This window comes from Terrapene carolina, unplaced genomic scaffold, assembly GCF_002925995.2.
Source record: "Terrapene carolina triunguis isolate 2854851 unplaced genomic scaffold, T_m_triunguis-2.0 Scaffold194, whole genome shotgun sequence".
NCBI classification, from domain to species: domain Eukaryota; kingdom Metazoa; phylum Chordata; order Testudines; family Emydidae; genus Terrapene; species Terrapene triunguis.
Genome location: NW_020664545.1, coordinates 5,423,487 through 5,443,718, shown reverse-complemented (window position 1 = coordinate 5,443,718; position 20,232 = coordinate 5,423,487). Strand labels below are relative to the sequence as shown.

The following is a 20,232-nucleotide window of genomic DNA, read 5'->3' as shown; positions in this document are numbered from 1 at the left end:
TCAATTACAGTACAGGATACAAAGTGTACTGTGCTCACTTTATATTACTTTTGATTACAAATATTTGCACTGTAAAAATGATAAAAAAATATTTTTCAGTTCACCTCCTACAAGTACTGTAGTGCAATCTCTTTATCATGAAAGTGCATGTTACAAATATATTTTGTTACATAACTGCACTCAAAAACAAAATAATCTAAAACTTTATAGAGCTGCAAGTCCACTCAGTCCTACTGCTTGTTCTGCCAATCGCGAAGAGAAACAAGTTTGTTTACATTTACAGGAGATAATGCTGCCCACTTCTTAATTACAATGTCCCCTGAAAGTGAGAACAGGCGTTCCTATGACACTGTTGTAGCTGGCATTGCAAGATATTTACTTGCCAGATGCGCTAAAGATTTATATGCCTCTTCATGCTTTGGCCATCGTTCCAGAGGACAAACTTCCATGCTGATGACGCTCGTTTAAAAAAGTGTTAATGTTATAGCAGTCTCGGATGACCCAGCATATTGTTCGTTTTAAGAACACTCACTGCAGATTTGACAAAACGCAAAGAAAATACCAATGTGAGATTTCTAAAGATAGCTACAGCACTCAACCCAAGATTTAAGAATCTGAAATACTTTCAGAAGTCTTAAAAGAGCAACACTTTGATGCGTAAACTAGAGAACCCAAACCACCAAAAAAGAAAATCAACCTTCTGCTGGTGGCATCTGACTCAAATAATGAAAATGAATATGAGTCCGTTCACACTGCTTTGCATGGTTATGGAGCAGAACCCATCATCAGCATGGACGCATGTCTTCTGGAATGGTGGATGAAGCATGCAGGAACATATGAATCTTTAGCACCTCTTAATATCTTGCGATGCGATGCCGGCTACAACAGTGCGATATAAACACCTTTTCTCACTTTCAGGTGATATTGTAAACAAGCAGGCAGCATTACCTTATCTCATAGACTTAAACTTAAAGGTCAGAAGGGACCATTATGGTCATCTAGTCTGACCTCCCGCATGATGCAGGCCACAAAAGCTGACCCACCCACTTTCCCTTAACTCAGCTGTTGAAGTCTCCAGATCGTGATTTAAAGACTTCAAGTCGCAGAGAATCCTCCAGCTTGCGACCCCTGCCCAATGCTGCGGAGGAAGGCGAAAAACCTCCAGGGCCTCTGCCAATCTACCCTGGAGGAAAATTCCTTCCCGACCCCAAATATGGCGATCAGTAGAACCCCGAGCATACAGGCAAGATTCTCTAGCCAGACCCACATTTTACCAGTGATGGCACTTTATTACCTAATTGACTAAAATCACGTTATCCCATTAAACCATTCCCTCCATAAACTTATCTAGCCTAATCTTGAAGCCAGAGAGGTCTTTCGCCCCCACCGTTTCCCTCGGAAGGCTGTTCTGCAAGTGTAAACAAACTTGTTTGTCTGAGCAATTGACTGAACAAGAAGTAGGATTGATTGGGACTTGTGGGCTCTAAAGTTTTACATTGTTTTATTTTTGATTGCAGTTTTTTTGTACATAATTATATGTTTGTAAGTTCAATTTCCATGATAGAGATTGCACTACAGAACTTGTGTAAGGTGAATTGAAAAATACTTTCTTTTGTTTTTTACAGTGCAAACACTTGTAATAAAAATATAAAGTGAGCACTGTACACTTTGTATTGTTTTAATTGAAATCAATATATTTGAAAATGTAGAAAACATCCAAAAATATTTAAATAAATGGTATTCTATTGTTTAATAGCGTGATTAATCATGCAATTTTTTTGTAATCGCTTGACAGCCCTAGCAGGAAGTAAAAGGGGAATCAGTTTACTAAGCTTTTTTAGTTATTTTGTTTTTTAAAACACATGTAGACTTCTGAGTCTTCAGACATCCAGCATTGAGTGATTCTTAATACTGGCTCTTTAAATATAAACTGCATTCCTTGGTTCCAAAACTTAAGAAATGGGTGAACCTTTCCTTGTGTTTTTTGATGGCAGGAGACTTTAAAGAGCACCAAATTGGTTGGCTGGCTTCCTGAAGTTGCTTTTTGTGGAATAATATTACTAGTACAACTTGAAGCTTATGCATAGCATAGCTTGTGCTAAACTGAAAAAGGCTACTGTTATTCTGAACGAGTGTATACACAAAGTTATACTGGTACAGTAATTCTGTAAATTTCCCCATGTAGGCAAGACAGTGTAATTGTAGTTTTCCAGTCTCTTAAATTCTCCCTCTTCATTAGCTCACATTTCCAGCTGGGAAGCTTACAAATAGACTGCTGCTTCTTTTGGTGTAAAACAGTCTTCCCCCTCTACCTTCTGGCTCTTGTCACAGCAGGCATTTAGAATGTCTTGAAGATAAGAGGGGTGTGGATTTGTGAAGTTACACTTTGATTAAAGAAACCCTGAAGTGTGGAAAACTAGCAGCAGTAAGCATTTCATGCTTATATACACTTGACATATTTTTAAGTGTAAGAAGAAAATGGTGTAAATCTTCAAAGTACTACAAAAGCATCCTTCAGGCTGGCAGATTTGGAGGAGCCAAATTCTTTCTGCCATAGTACGAATGTTTGTTTTTCCAGTCGATAGTTTCCTAAACTTACCTCCCACAGAGGACAAATAAGTGGCTTATTCTTCTAGTGTTTCTATAGATGTATCATGAGGACTTACTACTGTGTGAACAGAACCAATCTCTGCGTGCGATCAGCTTGATACTGGAGACTTCTGATCCATAAAACCTTGCCTGGTCTTTTAAATAGAAAATTTAGCAATCATGGTGATTTTTTTTTTTTTTAAAGATACTTGGGTTAAAAGCTGGGATTTGCAAAAGTGTTTAAGAGGGAGTGAGGCAGTCAAACCTCCCTTGGAGCTTTTGAAAATTCCAACCAAAAGTATTTTTATTTATTTAAAAAAAATATATATCTTATGAATGCCATAGTAGATGGACACTTAAACAGTGAAATGTGAACCAAGATTATGCTGCTTTAGCTTGTATTTCACGGTTTGGACATAAGAAGAGACTAATTACGTGCACTTGTTAATAACCAGCTGCAATTTGACTCCTAGTTTCTCATGCACTAGCAATGTTGCAGTGTTTAGGTACAGCAGAGGAATGTTCCTGAGAACAGATTTACTGGGATTTTTTAAATGTCATGGAACAACTTTATCTTAAGTTTTACGAAAGTTTATTTTCAGATTTTTTTTCAAAAAAAACCTCTAAATTTAAAATGGTGTAATACTTCAGTTCCAATTGCTTTAGTTCAGGGGTTCCCAAACTTTCGCAAGATGGACTGCATCTTAATAGTGAAGTTCTCTTAATGCCGTTTATTGGTAGGAAACAAGGAGAGACAACGTAGTGTGCCTACTCCACTCTCTACAGACCCCCAGCAAATGCTTTGCAGATGACCAGTGACCCATAGACCACAAACTAGATCAGGTTCCCAAGTTATCTTGTGGTGTGCACCAAAGTATTGCATTTGGCTTTGGAAAGTAGTTAGCAAGTCGCCCAACGGGATATTCAACACACACATAGATAAAATTTATTTAGACTATAACTCCAGTTCATTTTGAGCTTCTTGTCTGACCTACTTTTGTAAACCTGCTCAGATGCAGTGAGCAGAGTGCTTTCATCTTTACGCAGATACTGTTACTCCTTCAATTGTCACTAGATAGCTGCCATGTTAAGAGAGATTGTTTCCAGTAATTGGAGTGTGAGATGATAAGGGAGTATGGTTTCATCAAGATGTTGGAAAACAGAACAACTTCCCATTTGATTGAGGCAGAGACTATAGAAGCAGATAAACCAAGTTCTCAGTTACCAGGGGAAGTCTTTGTTGTGCAGTAATTTCATGTGTGGATCAAGATAAAAAAATTGACCTACAGCTAAAAAAATGCCCTTTTTGGTACTACCCAACTTACTTATTCTGAGTTTTCAAATCTTCTGTATAATTTTTTTTTAGACTTCAGTGTTGAGACTGTTTTGCTGTGTAGCCCTAACTTAAATTAAAATTAGGGAGATGATTAGCTTGTTCTAAAACTACATACACCAATATGAGTATAAGCCAGGCTGATAGTTAATGAGTTTGAGGTTATATGCAGTTTTGCTTTTTTCTTTATAGTAAAAATAGTATGACCAGCTAATGCTGTTTAAGATTGGCCTTGATCAATAGAAGTAAACTAGGTGGTTGAATCAGTTGAATACTTACATCAGTCACTGTCCACTGTTTCACAGATCTGTCTGGTTTCTCTGGCGATGTTCTTTTGACTGTCGATTGCAGGGTATTGGGAGATAAAGAAGTACCAGACTGTTCAGTATTGTAATTGCATTAGTGTCAAGGGTCAGAATTGTCATAGTTGTGATCCGTGAAAAATGTGGAATTTTTAACTGTCTCCATTAAATTTACAGTAGCAATCAGAAGTTTGTCTATGTAGTCTCACTGGTAGAAACACAATTTCTGTTAATGAAAGCAACAATAGTTTGTATCCAAACTGATTTTAAAAATCTGCTCTAGAAAGAAATGTGCATGTTGTCCCATATAGAAATGTAACTTTACAATGAGTTACTCAGAGGCTGCAGGTTGTGCTACCTTTATGTTCATTGGATAGTTGCTCAACAAGGAGCCCTGCTGATTGCACAGTACCTTATGCCTTGAGTAGTCCCACTGAAAAGTGATGGTATCACAGTCTGGCCCAGTGCTTTGGTAATAAATATTGTTTGTATTTCGAGGAGTTTAGTCTGTTCAGCATTTTTATTAGACTAAACTTGTACGTTATCCAAGTGTTTGATTCTAGTTCTCCAGGCACTTATTTTATATGGAGATTTGGGTGCTCTTTGTTACTCTCCAGACTCTAGCTCCTGAGATACAAATTAAAGGACTTAAAAGTAAGATGGCAGACAAATGGCTGCAATACTTTTTTGCTGAAAGTGTACACTTGGACTCGGATATCTGGAGATGATTTAATAAAATAAAACATCCCTTAGGCTTATAATAGGACAATATCAAATAAATGGCAAAAAACTATCTGGGGAAAGACTTGTAACATTGCATTTTCAGTTCCTGATCTGTCTTTGTAATCTGCGTCTTGTCCTTGCCACTGAAAAATATGCATAATACGTCTTGTTTAGCAGCACCTCACATAGTGTGTGACTTAATGTCACGCAATAGCGTTTTTAGATGGCGTGGTTTTAGACCTTATAAGTAAGGGTTTAACTAGCCGTAATATTTAGAGCTTTTTGACTCGTTCTTTGTAACCTAAGGCAAATATTAGGAAGGGTGGGTTAGTTTAATGTTGCTGCCAGGGTGAATGGAGTATTGTTGTGTTTTTAAACTAAAGAGTGGATGAAAATCTTGTCTGGTATAGGTAATTCTGCCACTAGAGTTTCAGTGCCTGTTATCCTAATAGCTCAGGAAGGTATGCAGTCCAGAGGTTTTTGTTCCTGGTGGTCTTCACACTTTACTCCCCCCACCAAATTTATGTAGCTGTACACATTTGCCTGACTTAAAATTACATACAGGTGAATGAAAGGCCAAGTAGATCTACTGTCAAAGTATTTTCCCTTACACACTTCTGCTTGGTTTCTCTACCATCTTAATTTCTGAATTGTCCTCCTGTTCTCAAAGTACCTGAATAGAATTTAGAAAAATGCTGTCAACTTACCCTTTTCCATCTTTTTCTCTTCCAGCGGGGATCTGACGAGCTTTTCTCTACTTGTGTTACTAACGGACCCTTTATCATGAGCAGCAACTCTGCTTCTGCAGGTAAAATTGCTAGCAAAAAAGTATAGCAGCCCACGATGAGTGTTGAAGGTACAATTAGCAGGGCTACTTTATTCCACTTGCTCTTGGTTTAAAATCTCTGCTTTCATTCTCACTGCTTGTTCTGGTTAGGGTTTGTGTAAGACCATACAAAATATCTGACTAGCTGCTGTCCTACATCCTTAAAAGGCCTAGCAGCTTGAACAAAATTGGTATCACAGGACAACTGCTAAAATGGCCCTTTAAGGGATTAGACCACACAGTTCATACAATAAACCTCTGCCGTTAAGCATAAATTGATCCTTTGGTTGATTTCGGACATATGTAGTCACCATGATGGGTATTATTGAAACAGTCTTGCGCAGTATGGAGGTGAGTTCATAATCCTGCTCTAGATAAACTCATTAGTATTTGAGTACAGAATGCTGCATTTCATGGTTTGCTTTATTTGCCTCAAATTCTGCAGCTTTGAGCTAACAATCCTCCAGAGTTATCTTATGTTCTGCTTAACTTCTGGCCTTTCTGCCAAGCTATATCATCTAGTGTATGTTAGTATACTGCTAACAATGTATGGCTAGCAATCGGCTGATGCAGAATCCAGCTGAGCTAAGATGAAGTCTAGAGTTGCCATATGTTTGCTGTTTGATATTGCCTATTTAAGGCGCGAGCCCCCTCAAAAACAGCTTCACCACCAATAATACTAGTCAAAGTGAAAAGGAAAAAGCAGACTGAAAGAGTCTCAAACCTTAGAGTAGAAATATGGGCTGTGACATACTGTAAACATAAATGGTAAAATGGCCACTTGAGAGTTAACTTGTGATTCCATTGCTGCTATGTCACTCAGCTCACTTATATAATTTGAAAAAATGAGTAGAACCATGTGTCTTCATATTTGGGTTGCCTTAGAGCCTGGAATTTCTCTTAATTTGGTGAGTTGGAAACTGAATGTGGGAGGCAAAATGCAAGACAAAGTGGTAACCTGATGCCCTGTCTCAGATCAACTGGAACTGTAACAACCAACAATGCTTGTTCGTTCTTTTCAGCTAATGGAAATGACAGCAAAAAATTCAAAGGTGACAGTAGAAGTGCGGGGGTCCCTTCGCGAGTAATCCACGTCCGTAAACTCCCCAGTGACGTCACAGAGGCAGAAGTCATTTCTTTGGGATTACCTTTTGGCAAAGTCACCAATCTTCTAATGCTGAAAGGAAAAAATCAGGTACTGTCCCAGCAATTGAAAGTGGGGATTTTATGGGAGATTTGATTGAAACCATTGTCATGGCATCAGCAAATAAGATGTATGTTGCTAATACAACTGCCAGATAGTAGTTACTAAGTTCCAGATACATTTTTTGTTTCAAGATGATTTTAATTTAAGAGCTATTCAAAAACACCGCCTTTTCTGACTTCAGGGGCTTCAAACACTGCTTGCATGTAGTCACTTCTCTATATTCTAATTGATTGTAAAATACAAAGTAGGAGAGTAGTTTAGACAAGACCGATGTGAGCCAGCTCTTAGTCATGCTGGCCCAGTAGCCTCTTTGGACTTCTAACCTTTGAAGTTAAAGGAGGCCTAAAAATGTAACGAGTAAACCCCAGTTGGACAATGTAGTATGTTAGCACTAATTCATGGTGACCAGGAAATCCACTGTGGATTATAAATTGGAAAGCAAAGAAGCAAACCGTTTTACAGTTACTGTATCCCATGAAATACTTTTATACTTGCAAAAAAAAAAATCAGAGAATAAAGTGTTGCTCTCTTGATTTGATATTTCATAGTATATAAATTGCATTTATGCTGTGTATCATAAAAGTAACTCACTGCAGCACATTTGCATCTTTGTTAGAAGTAGTATGAGATCATAAGAATAAGCAGATTTTAAGATTCGCAGAGAATTAGTGAGGTTCTACGTTACATGTTAATACGTAGTTCATGTGGTTTCATGCAACACAGTTAATGTTTACAGTTTTTTAAATGCTATTTTTAAGAAGTGGGAGATTTTAGCTTGTAAATTTAAAATACACAAGAGTAAGGCCTGATTTATATCTACAAAAGAAAAAAAGTGAAAGTAGGCTGAAATCTGGGGTAACGCTTCAGTCTGAGCTAGTGTCACTGTCACACTTTTGGCACTGTCAGAATTGATGATCTCTTCAGTCTGATTACTGAGATTCTTTTGCAAACCGTTTTTTATAACAGATCTGTTGCCAAAAATTGTGATCTGAAGTCCTAAAAATGAGACCCAAGCAAATGAAGCTGGTATTTTTAACTGCATAGTGAAAACTCACTTGTTTTCAATATGGTTTGTCTCTTCTAAAAGCAAGACTTAGTTGAAAACTTCTTGCAATTCTGTTGTACAAGCAAGTGGCCTTGAAAGCTTGCATGTCAACACACTCCGAACACACTACTACTGTACATCTTCCTGAATCTCACTTAATATCCTGTACAGCAGACCTTCCATCGGTCACATCATGATACCATCCAACATTCAAATTGCCACCTTAACGTAAGCATCTCTGCTAATAACCGGGACATGTCACATTTGTGATCCTATGCAGGCTTTCATAGAAATGAACACCGAGGAAGCAGCCAACACCATGGTAAGTTACTACACCACAGTCACTCCAGTCCTTCGAAGCCAGCCCATCTACATTCAGTTCTCCAACCACAAGGAACTCAAAACAGACAACTCTCCAAACCAAGCAGTGAGTAGTAATTCTTTTTATTGTCCTTCAATAACAACTGTCTAGCACTTCATTGAGTACCCTTAAACCTCCAATTGCCAGAAGCTGAGTCTGGATAACAGGACGAATCATTCAAAATTGCCTTGATCTTTGAGAAGTGTCCCTATGGGTGCTCCATTTCATGTGCACTTGTGCCCCATGTGCCTTTGATTGGAGATTTTCATTAGTATTGTCTGTCCAGCCTGCGCCGTTGATATCCTCGTCTTGTGCTGAGGGTATATCAGGCTGTGCGAGTGAACTGCCCTCAATTCCTTCTCCACCACCTTGACCTGAGGTGGAGCTTGGCGTGTTTGCCTTGGCTTTTGCAGTGCTTGTTTATCCCAATTTAGCTAGCTAGTTAGTTCTTAGTTTGTAATCATAGCTTGTAGTTTCTTGGGGGGAGGGGAGGAGTTTTTTCTTTTCCTCTGGGGAAATCCTACCAGTGTGGGGCATAACTGGTTTACTGGGATTTAAATGTTACACCTCATGTAGAGGGAGGCTATCCCTATCAGTGCCGGACACTCAAAGTGCATTTGCTGCCTGGGAGAGTCGCGTGTTCCTCAGAAGTGTAGCTTCTGTTTAGCCCCCTAATGTAGGGTTTGGAAGAACTGAGAAGGGAGGCTGTGACTACTGATGGTGAAGCATTCCCTTCACCCTGATTCAGAGCCAGGTAAGAACTCCCATGTACATCACTCCCTGGGGGCCTCTAGCGCCCCTTCAACTTTGGCACAACACTCTTCCAGAAAGGGGAGATCCTCAGAGTCCTCTTCTAAACATCCTAAGCAGAGGAGCGCTAATTCCCCTCCCAAAGAACCCTCCTCAGAGATCTCATTCCCTCACCAGGTCAGCCGTCTCAGAAACTACATCCTTGAGGCTCAGTACCATGGAGGCAAAAATATCCTCCAGTGCTGGTAAGCAGGAAATCAGGTTTAAGTCCAGGCATGGTTCTCTGAAGGCCCCAGTACGGTCTCCAGGAGATTGACAGACCAAACACAGAGGAACAGTACTGTTGGACTTAACTCCTTTCCCCATACCCCCATGGAGTTCTTCAGTACCATGTAAGCCTCCAGCCACATCAGCATCCTAAGCAATCGGTACTGACTAGCAAGGACGAGCATACTGATCTGTTGGTGCTGCAACAATACTTGGTACCGCAACATCAGTCAGAGCTGCAAGATTTTTAGATACACAAAGGACTTATCGGTGACTGCTGAACCAGTCTCCTCATTGCTGGTGGTTACAGAGTGCCTTTTGGTACTGAGTCACTCAGTCTTCAGAGCTCTATACATTTCCAGTACCATCACCCCCTTTTCAGTTGAATATCTACCAATAAAAGAAGAGGATGATTATTTCCCTTCAGCATCGATTGCTGTTCAGGGTTCCCTTATGTTACCCATATATGGACCTCCTTTCTCAGAGTGGTAGGAGCAATACTCAAGGACCTCAACTCCTGGTGGGAGCAACCCTGGGTGTCACCCCTTCCCCCATATGGTCCTCAGTGGTGATACTGGAATCCTTGAGTGCTTTATCACAGTTTTCCAGGCCCCCAACCCTCTCCCATCGGAATGAAAGGGAGACTCGAGCGTCTCTTGTCCAGCAAGAGGAAGAAACATTTGAATCCCAAGAAACTAGGTCAGACGAAGCCAATCCTTATACCATTTTGTACCATCTTCACCAGAGGAATCTGTAATGCCTCCTCCATCTATGGTGGATGGCTTTTGGCAGTTCCAGGATCTTGTTAGGCGAGTGACAGAATCCTTAGATAGCTTGTTGAGGAGGTCAGAGAATCCAAACACAAGCTGCTGGATACTCTGCACTTCGCAACACATCCAGAATTGCCCTTCCTCTCAACAAGGCTCTTCTGGAACCTTCTAAAACCATTTGACAAACCCCAGCTACAGTAATGCCCACATGTCAGAGGACTCGGAGGTCTTATTCTCCCACCCTCCATCTAATGCTTGGTGATTGATGCAGTTAATGAACGGGGCAAGCAACATTGTTATAAGTCCTCCCCGTAGGACAGAGACCAGAAGTGCCTGGCCCTGCTGGGCAGAGAATCCTATTCATCAGCAACCCTACAGATCCATATTGCAAATTACTGGGTACTGAAGGCAAAATACGAATACATCAATAAACTATACAAAATTTGGATGATTTAACACCTTCCTCCTAACCAAAGGGAACAATTGCAGGCCACTATTGCTGACAGACAATTACTGGCCAGGACATCTCTTCAGGCAGCTCTGGGTGCTGCAGATACTGTAGCCCCCTTGAGCTCTACGGCAGTGGTGATGCACAAGGCTTCATGCTTACAGCTTCCCCAGAGAAGACTAGAATATGGTGGTGGAGCTTCCATTTGATGGACTGAAGCTGTTGGTGGAAAATACCGATGAGTTCTTTGCATACCCTTACGGATTCCAGGGCCACATTACACTTGTTAGGTATCTACACTCCTACAAGCAAAAGGAAGTTTAGCTCACAAATGGCTCAAAGGTGATGCAGTTCTTCCGGTTTCAGAGGCTGAGGGAACCTCTTGAAAGACACAGGTTCCAGAGAAAAAGATCTAACCTATCTGATGCATCTGCGCATCCACCTGGTTGAGGGTTCAAACCTCAGACTTCCATTAGCTTGTCAACTTCAGTGTTTTCCCCATTTCCCCCCTTTGGAGACACTCTCTCATTTCCAACAAGCCTAGGAGTGTATCACCTTGGACAAATGGATGTTGGATGTAATATCGGGCAGCACCACCCATTTTACATCCCTCCCGCCCCCTCATTCCCCTCTTCTGTCCTTCATGGATCCCTCTCACAAGTCCCTATTAGGACAGGAAATAAATTCTTCTTTGTTTAGGAACGATAGTCTGGGCCTTGTTCAACACAGGGGGAGAGGCTTCTATTAATGGTATTTCCTTGAACCAAAGAAAAACAGAGGGTGGAGACGCATCGTAAATCTAAGGCTCATAAACAAATTTGTGAAACCTAAAAAGTTCAGGATGGTGATGTGGGAAGCTATAATTCCTTCTTTAACTTCCGGGGTTTGGTTTTCAGCCATTGACCTTCAAGATGCACAGTTCCATATAGTGATGTACCTGTCTCTCAGAAGGTTCCTGCATCTTGTCGTAGGCCAGGTTCATATTCGGTATCGGGTGCTCCCGCTCGATCTCTCCTTAGCTCTGTTGGTGTTTCAAAAGGTTCTCTTTGTGGTGGCTGCCTACCTGCATCATCAGGTGGTCATAGTATTTGTGCCTTGACAACTGGCTGAACAAGGGGTTGGACATACCAAGAGGAGTCATCTGCCACAGCAAAAACGCTTTTCTTGTTCTTAGACTGGGGTCTTCAGTTGAATGTGGAAAAATCCACACTGATACCCATTCAGAACATACAATTTATAGGGACATTTGTGGATTCTTTAGCAGACAGGGCCTTCCTTCCCATGGACAGGCTTGTGACATTATCAGACCTTGTCAGAATTATTCAAGGGAGCCCCCCAGACTTCAGTCATAAACAGTCTTCAACTCTTCAGTCATGTGGTAGTTTATACCATTGAGACAGAACATGCGAGGGTATACCTTTACTGTTTCCAGGGGTGACTTGGATCAATTTACTCGCCAGACAAACACAGCCTAGAGAAACAGGTGTCAGTTTCCCAGCTGATGAAGCGTTCCCTAGACTGGTGGAAGGTTCTTCGCAGTGTAGGGGCAGAGGTTCCTTTTCTTAAACTAGCCTTCCTAGTGGCTATTACCTTCACCCCGTTGATTCAGAAAGACTGGGGCCTTTATGGCAGACCCTCCTTTCACAATTTTCTACATGGCTAGTGTCCTTATCTGCATCCCCGGGGCCTTCCTAAAGTGTCTTCAGAGTTTCATCTGAATCAGATCATTTACCTACCAATTTTCTTTCCAAAAACCTCACAAATCCAACATGGAGACAGTGCTCCATACTCTAGATATCAGAAGGCCATTATCTTTCTATCTATATAGGACTAAACCATTTAGTAAATCCCGTAGGCTGTTCGTTTTGTTTGCAGACAGATCAAAAGGCTCTGCTGTTTCTAACCAGAGGCTATCAAAATGGATTTCAGGGCTTATTATATAGATAGTGTTGCTAGCATTCCATCTTCTGGAATCTTGTCTGCTCACTCCACAAAATCACAATCTGCAGAGCTGCTACATGATCTTTGGTACATACCTTCTCCAGACACTCTGCGTTACTCGATGCCTCCAGATCTGAGACAGAAGTTGACAATGTGGTTCTTTCCTCTGTAATGGACTTGATTCCAAAGCACCCTCTTCCTGATTGGATACTGCTCGGGAGTCACCTCAAATGGAGCACCCATATTGACACTACTCGAAAGAAAGAAAGAAAGAAAGGTTACTCACCCTTTGCAGTAACCATAGTTCTTTGAGATGTGTCCCTGTGGGTGCTCCACTACTTGCCCTCCTTCCCCTTTGTTCGGAGTTTGCTTCTGAGCCTCGGCATTGGAGAAGGAACCCGGGGGTGGTTCGCCTGCACAGCCTGATATAGCCTTCATGTGGGGCACAGGAATATCACTGGCTCATCCATGGGCTGAACAGACACTTAATGAAACTCTCCAGTCACAGGTGCATATGCGCATCTGAAATGGAGCACCGATAGGTGGACACATCTTGAACTACAGTTACTGCACTGGGTGGGTAACCTCTTTATGTTCGTTCCCTCTAAAGCAGTGGTCACCAACCGGTCGATCATGATCGACTGGTCAATCCTAGAGACTCTCCCAGTTGATCGCGATCTCTGGTGGTGTAGTGGGGCTGCTGCTAAGGCAGGTTCCCTGCCTGCCACGGCCCCACACCACTCCCGGGAGTGGCCAGTGTGGCCCCCATATTGAGGGGGGGAGGGGCAGGTGTCTCAGTGCGCTGCTCCTGCCTGCAAGCACCGACCCCGCAGCTCCTATTGGCCGGGAACAGGGAACTGTGGCCAGTAGGAGCTGCGGGGGCAGTGCGCGGAGCCATGTGTTCCCCCCTCCCCCCCAGGAGCCACAGGGGCGCGTTGGCCCCTTCTGGGAGCGGCATGGGGCCGGGGCAGGCAGGAAGCCTGCCCACGGTAAGTGCCACCTGGTGGGAGGCCGCACCCCTGCCCGGAGCCAGCACTCTGAATCCCCTCCTGCACCCCAAGCCCCACCCCAACCCAGAGCCAGCATCCTGCACCCAAAGTTCCTGCCAGAGCTTGCACCCCTCACCCCCTCCTGTACCCCAACACCCTGGCTCAGGCTCAGCCTGGAGCCCCCTCCCACACTGCGACCCCCTCGGCCCCAGCCCAGAGCCCACACTCCCTCCCCGGCTCCTGCCTAGTGAAAGTGAGTGAGGGTGGGGGAGAGCAAGCAATGGAGAGAGGGGAGGATGGAGTGAGTGGGGCTTTGGGGAAGGGGCGGAGGAGGTCATGGCTTGCCCTTAAATTCAAAAAGTGATCTTGGGGGCGTAAAAAGGTTGGAGATCACTGCTCTAAATCATCGGGCATTGTCCACTGTCAGAGACAGGGTAAAAAGCTGGATGGACCATTGGTGTGACCCACTGTGGCCATTCTTAACTATCCGTTTGGTTTCATTGTTGGTCCTGATGCTCCACTAATGCTGTGGCTCAATGATCTGAAAGGGCTACATTTATTAATTTTATACTGTGTATTATTTAAGCACCATTATATGGGATAGGGATTGAAAATTATGCTGATTTGAGGCTCAAGCTGGATAAATTCAGTCCTGGATTAATGCTAAAGCACTGCTAGTCCTTATCTACTAACATGCTATCCCACCTTTATATCCTACTGTGAACACGACCCTAGACTGAGGCTGACATGACAGCCTCCAAGGCATGATAACTTGACTGAACAGGACAGGTCTCCAGTAGTCTTACATAATCACTTCTAGTCCTGGTAGATTGCAAAAAATTGGACCTTAGAATCACATGTTTTTGATTGCCCTCTTGCTTTTTCCTCCACTTTCTGATAATTTTCTGTTGCTAACTTAAACCGGTAGAACTAGAAATTAATAACTTTTGCAATCTAGAAAGCTTGGGGGTGCAGCTCTCAGGTAGCTAATGCTGTTAACTATTCATTTCTGCATTCTATGGGAGATGAACTGCTAAAATTATCAGTTGAAATGATAGGGGGTGAAGAACATGGTAGCATTTTCTGAAATGCTTCCAATTCCACACTCAGGGCCAGTTAGACAAGCAGAACTGCAGGGCCTCAATGCATAGATGAGATGATGTTCAAAGGAGAGATTTAGGTTTATTAGCAACTGGGGAACTTTTGGGAAAGGAGGAACCTTTACAGGAAGGCTAAACCAAAACAGAATCAGATTGTTCTAATTTTATATGCCGCCAATCATAGAGGAGACTAAACTAAGGGCTGGGGGAAACAGACAGATGTGGAGGTGCACACAATTCAGATATCCCTTAGGTGAGGATTTATTAAAGGAGACTATCTATATCCTAGTAAATATATCACATAAAGACAGATACCTAAATATTGACAAATTTAAGTGCTTGCATACAAATGCCAGAAGTCTAAATACTAAGATGGGTAAACTTGAGTGCCTGATATTAAATGAGGATATTGATATAATAGGCATCACAAAAAACTCGGAACAATGATGATCAACAGGACATGGTAATACCAGGGTACAAAATATATAGGAATGACAGAGTAGGTCATGCTGGTGAGGGCGTGGCACTGTATGTGAAAGAAAGCATAGTCAAATATAACTTCAAAAAAGGGGAACCGCACAAAAATTAGGAAGTTAGTTAAAAGGAAAAGTCATGAATGAAATGCCTGCAAGCTGCATGGAAACTATTTAAGCACCATAATAGAAGCTTAAACTAAATGTATCTCCCCCCCCCCCCCCCCCAATAAAAAAAAGCAAGAGGACCAAACAAATGCCACCATGTAAAAGAGGAGGTTAGAGACAGTCTTCCTTTAAAAAATTGGAAGTCAGATCCTACTGAGGAGTATAGAAAGGAACATAAACTCCGGCAAATCAAGTGTAAACATATAATTAGGTAGGCCAAAAAAGAATTTGCAGAGCATTTAGCAAGACACACAAACAGGAAAAATTTTTAAGAACATCAGAAGCAGGAAGCCTGCCAAACAATCAGTGGGACCACTGAGTGATTGAGGTGCTAAAGGAGCACTCAAGGAAGACAAGGCTCTTGAGGAGAAGCCAGATGAATTCTTTGCATTGATCTTCACTGCAGAGAATGTGACTGGTAACAGAATGGCAGGTGAAATTCAGCATTGATAAATGCAGAGTAATGCACATTGGAAAACATAATCCCAGTTATACATACTAAAGGATGGGGACTAAGTTAGCTGTTATCACTCAAGAAAGATCTTGGAGTCATTGTGGATAGTTCTTTAAATCCATCTGCTCAGGCTGCAGCTGCAGTCAAAATAATGAACAATGTTAAGAACTGTTAGGAAAGGGATAGATGAGGCAATAAGTATCATAATGTCACTATATAAATCCATGGTATGTCCGCACCCTGAATACTGCATGCAGTTCTAGTTGCACATCTAAAAAAAATAAAGATATATTAGAATTGGAAAAAGCACAGAGAAGCGAAACAAAAATGATTAAGGGTGAGGAACAACTTCCATTTGAGGAGAGATTAAAAAGAGTAGGATTGTTCAGCATGGAAAAGACATTACCGGTGGAGATATGATAGAGGTCTATAAAATCATGACTGGTATGGAGAAAGTAAATAAGGAAGTGCTGTTTACCCCTTCACATAATGCAAGAACCAGAGGTCACCCAATGACATTAATAGACAGCAGGTTTAAAACACACATAAGGAAATATTCCTTTGCACAATGTGAATCTCGTTGCCAGGGGATGTTGTGAAGGCCAAAATTATCACTTAGTTCAAAAAAGAATTAGATAAGTTCCTGGAGGATAAGTCCATCAATGGTTATTAGCCAAGATGGTCAGAGATGTAATCCCATTTCTAGGTGTCCCTAAATCTCTGACTGCCAGAAGCTGGGACTGGATGACAGGGGATGGATCATTTTGAAATTGTCCTGGTCATTCCCTCTGAAGCATCTGGCATGGACTGCTGTCAGAAGCCAGGATATAGGGTTAGATGCACCATTGGTCTGACTCAGTATGGCCATTCTTATGTTCTTAAGTAAAGTGAACATAGATGTGATTCTGAGAGCCCAGGTATCTGATTAAATAGTAATGTGCACATTCCAATTTCCAGTGTGTTCTATAAACAGTCTCAGAACAGGAACCTCACAAAGGGAGACTTTCTCCATTTTATGAAAGTATTTTTTTCAAGTTTCTTTTAACTTCACTGTCCTTAAATAAAACATCAAGGATTTGTAAACTTGTTTGAACTTCCTAAATAGTTTAAAAAAAAGGTTGCTCATTAATCATTGTTTTGTCAGTTTCTATAGCTTGTCAAAAGCTCAGCTCTGACTTGCCAGTTGTTGTATTACTTTACAGCAGAAGACACGTGCAAACACCATAACTAAAGAACCTTAATTCTAGTTTAATTCTCAGTCCTGGGGATGAGGGAGTATTCTTTGCACATTTAGAAGGGTGAAGCCCCAGTGTGTCGTGGTGTTACTTTTAGGATAGTTCTGTCTCCATGCCTTTTCTGTTTTCCTCACTCCTGTTCCATGTGTTTCTAGCATGTCCCTAATAACAGTTATAAAACGAAATGTGTAATGTTACCAGTGCTGCTTGTTTGGCGTGGTTCCAAGTAATTATACTAGTAATCCAGACTCTTCATCTAGGGTGTGGGCGTGCCCAGCCTGAAGTTCTTTATTATGGAATAACACAGACCTTGCATCAACAAATGTTGAACAAGATCACTCGGTTTAGGCTTTTGGGAGGGTGGGTGGAGGGGAAGCTATCACTAGTAACGGGATCATAGCAAGTATGAACTCTAGCTGTCTTTTCCTATAAGCAATTCATGCGTGTGAACTTCTAGTTTGCATTTTCATGTTGCAATGCTCTTGTTGGCTCTGAAGTGGGCAACCACTGCCAGAAACTTTGAAATGTACTGTTACATGAACAGGCTCTTAGTTGTAAGTTTCCTTATACAAACTCCTAGTCTCCAATTGTGGTGATCAGTGTTGTGTTCTATGGTAGTTTCCAAGTGGGAAACTTGCAACAAAAAAATTAAACTTGAGTACTTCTACCTGCAGTAGTATTAACCTCACAGGATGTTTCTTTCCACAGCGGGCCCAGGCAGCTCTGCAAGCAGTGAACTCTGTTCAGTCTGGAAACCTGGCACTGTCAGCCTCTGCTGCTGCAGTGGATGCAGGAATGGCAATGGCTGGTCAGAGCCCTGTCTTGAGGATCATTGTGGAAAATCTCTTCTATCCTGTCACTCTGGATGTCCTGCATCAGGTGAGATCATGCTCAAATTGCCTCTTGCAGATCAATATGGAAGAAATGGCAACAGCTGTTTGTATGGAGCAGTGTTGCTTTATCCAAAACCTCCTTCATGTGATCATCCCTTCAGTTTTTTTCTCCTTTGTCTTAGGTTAAGTCCTTGCATCCGGGAATGTTTACAGCTGTAACGCACCATGTACATTTACAGTAATACATAAATGTGTTTTAGCAATGTAAAACACACAAGCATCTCAGAGAATCCAGATAAACTGTTGGCTGGCACATCAAAATTTTCACATTGCCAGCTGTTTTTAAAGCTGAATAGTCAATGACGAAGTATTTGACACATATTAAATATAGAGGCATTTCAGTTAATAGCACTTCCTGTAGTATCCTCTCATTTTTAATTGCCAAGTCACATTCACAGTATTGGATTGCATTGTATTAATTTGCTAGTGTTCACTCCCCACCTGAAATCTAGTCCTGTGAAGTCTGTTGGGGTGATAGGCGTTCAAGACTTGTGGCCCAATAAACATAAGAGCATCCTTCATGCAGTGAAGCAAAAAATTCTGTCTAGGAAAACTTCGAAGTGTAGGCAGCGGTAAGGCAGACTACACTGGGCAAAACTGTCTCAATGAGACTACTGGTAAAGTTAGGGAGTTTGTCAGTGAAATAGTGTCATGGCTTAAACCAGGAAACTTTAGTTGATGGGCATTACATCTAATGCTACTAAAATGTGCCACATTTAAATTCTTATAGATGCTGTCAACCATAACAAAGAAATTAGCCTGGTTTAGTTGCACAAGAGTAAAAATTTGTTTCTATTTTAAACTTATGCTTGTGTTGCACTTGTGGTACACTAGTTTTTTTTAATTGCAAAGGGCACTGGGGACAATAATTTTGCTCTGTTCAGTGTCTTTTCCGTTTAAAATGCAAAGCTTGATTTTTGTATGTGAAGCATCCTCTTCCTTCAAACCCTCATTTAAAAATACACTAAGTGCAAATACTACAACACATGCTTTAACAGCACAAGTTATCCAGCTAGAAGTTGAGTTTAAAGTAATTTTGAGAAGAGCTACAAAGAGTCCTGTGGTACCTTATAGACTAACAGATGTATTGGAGCATAAGCTTTCGTGGGTGAATACCCACTTCGTCAGACGCATGTAATGGAAAATTCCAGAGGCAGGTATAAATATGCAGGCAAGAATCAGTCTGGAGATAATGAGGTTAGTTCAATCAGGGAGGGTGAGGCCCTCTTCTAGCAGTTGAGGTGTGAACACCAAAGGAGGAGAAACTGCTTTTGTAGTTGGCTAGCCATTCGAGAAGAGCCACACTTCAAAATAGTAGCTGGTCGTGATTCAGAAACAAAGGGAAAGGACCTAATTGTATCTTTTAAAAGGTAGCTAGTTATGCATGCATAATATTTTTCTCATGTTGGTAAGCATGCGTGCAGTGGCACGTACAAAACTGTCATAGATGTTTCTATTCATTGGAGGAAGCATTCAGGTCTCTTTTGTGAAGAATCCATATTAAACTGTTTGTTTACCATACATGGTATTAGTCACCTTGACTGCAAGACAAAGATACAAATTAGTTACCAGTTTTTTAACCTAACAAAACAGGAAAATGCCTTTGCTTAAACATCTTTAACTCCAGTGGAAGTAAATAACTCTTCAGGGAAACTACTAAAGTATTTCTCTTAGCAGGGTTTCAGCATTATCGTACTAAAGTTTTTTTACACAGGAAAGCTAAAATCATGCATAATACAGCTTTGGAAATTCAAATTCAGTAAGCCTTTGCAGAGATCCACAAGCCATTCATTAAACAGAATCAGAACATAGTTGAGAAATATGTTTTAACACCCTATTTCCTACGTTACTTTTCCATTCTGGTCTTAATAAAAATTAGATTAAAAGATGAAAGTGGCTTTATTTGCAGTTTCTTATTGTGAAAAGCGGAGATACAAAGAGAAAACAACTATTAGAAACGTGAGATGACATGGTATGCAAACTTTATCTTGCAGATTTTTTCCAAGTTTGGCACAGTGCTGAAAATAATTACATTCACCAAGAACAACCAGTTCCAGGCCCTGTTACAATATGCTGACCCTATGAGTGCTCAGCATGCCAAACTGGTGAGTATACTGGCAGCTCCACACACCTAAACTCGTTAAGGGATGACTTGTAAAAGAAAGGGTTTCAACAGATCTAGGAACAGCTGTGTCTTGCTTCTGTCACATGGAAATGTTTATAATAGTACAGGGTCAAATTCTGCTCTGTTACACATGTGCAACTGTTTCACTGAGGTTTTGTGTGTGTAATTGGGAGAGACTTTCACCAATAAAAGTGCATTGAAAGTGAAATTTTAACACAAAGTCAGTGTCAGGA

At 41.3% G+C, this 20,232-nt stretch overlaps 1 protein-coding gene across 2 annotated transcripts in view; it reads left to right on the top strand.

Annotated features, from left to right (window-relative positions):
* PTBP1 (polypyrimidine tract binding protein 1) overlaps positions 1-20,232 on the top strand; it is a 48,533-nt gene that overhangs the window by 16,413 nt on the left and 11,888 nt on the right. The window contains exons 3-7 of one of the 2 annotated variants that reach the window (XM_026654971.2): positions 5,680-5,755; positions 6,796-6,968; positions 8,306-8,452; positions 17,690-17,860; positions 19,869-19,979. In XM_026654971.2, coding sequence (XP_026510756.1) covers positions 5,680-5,755; positions 6,796-6,968; positions 8,306-8,452; positions 17,690-17,860; positions 19,869-19,979 — 678 coding nt within the window. Of the gene's footprint in view, positions 1-5,679; positions 5,756-6,795; positions 6,969-8,302; positions 8,453-17,689; positions 17,861-19,868; positions 19,980-20,232 lie in introns of those variants that run through there. The other variant, XM_026654972.1, reaches the window with a different exon arrangement.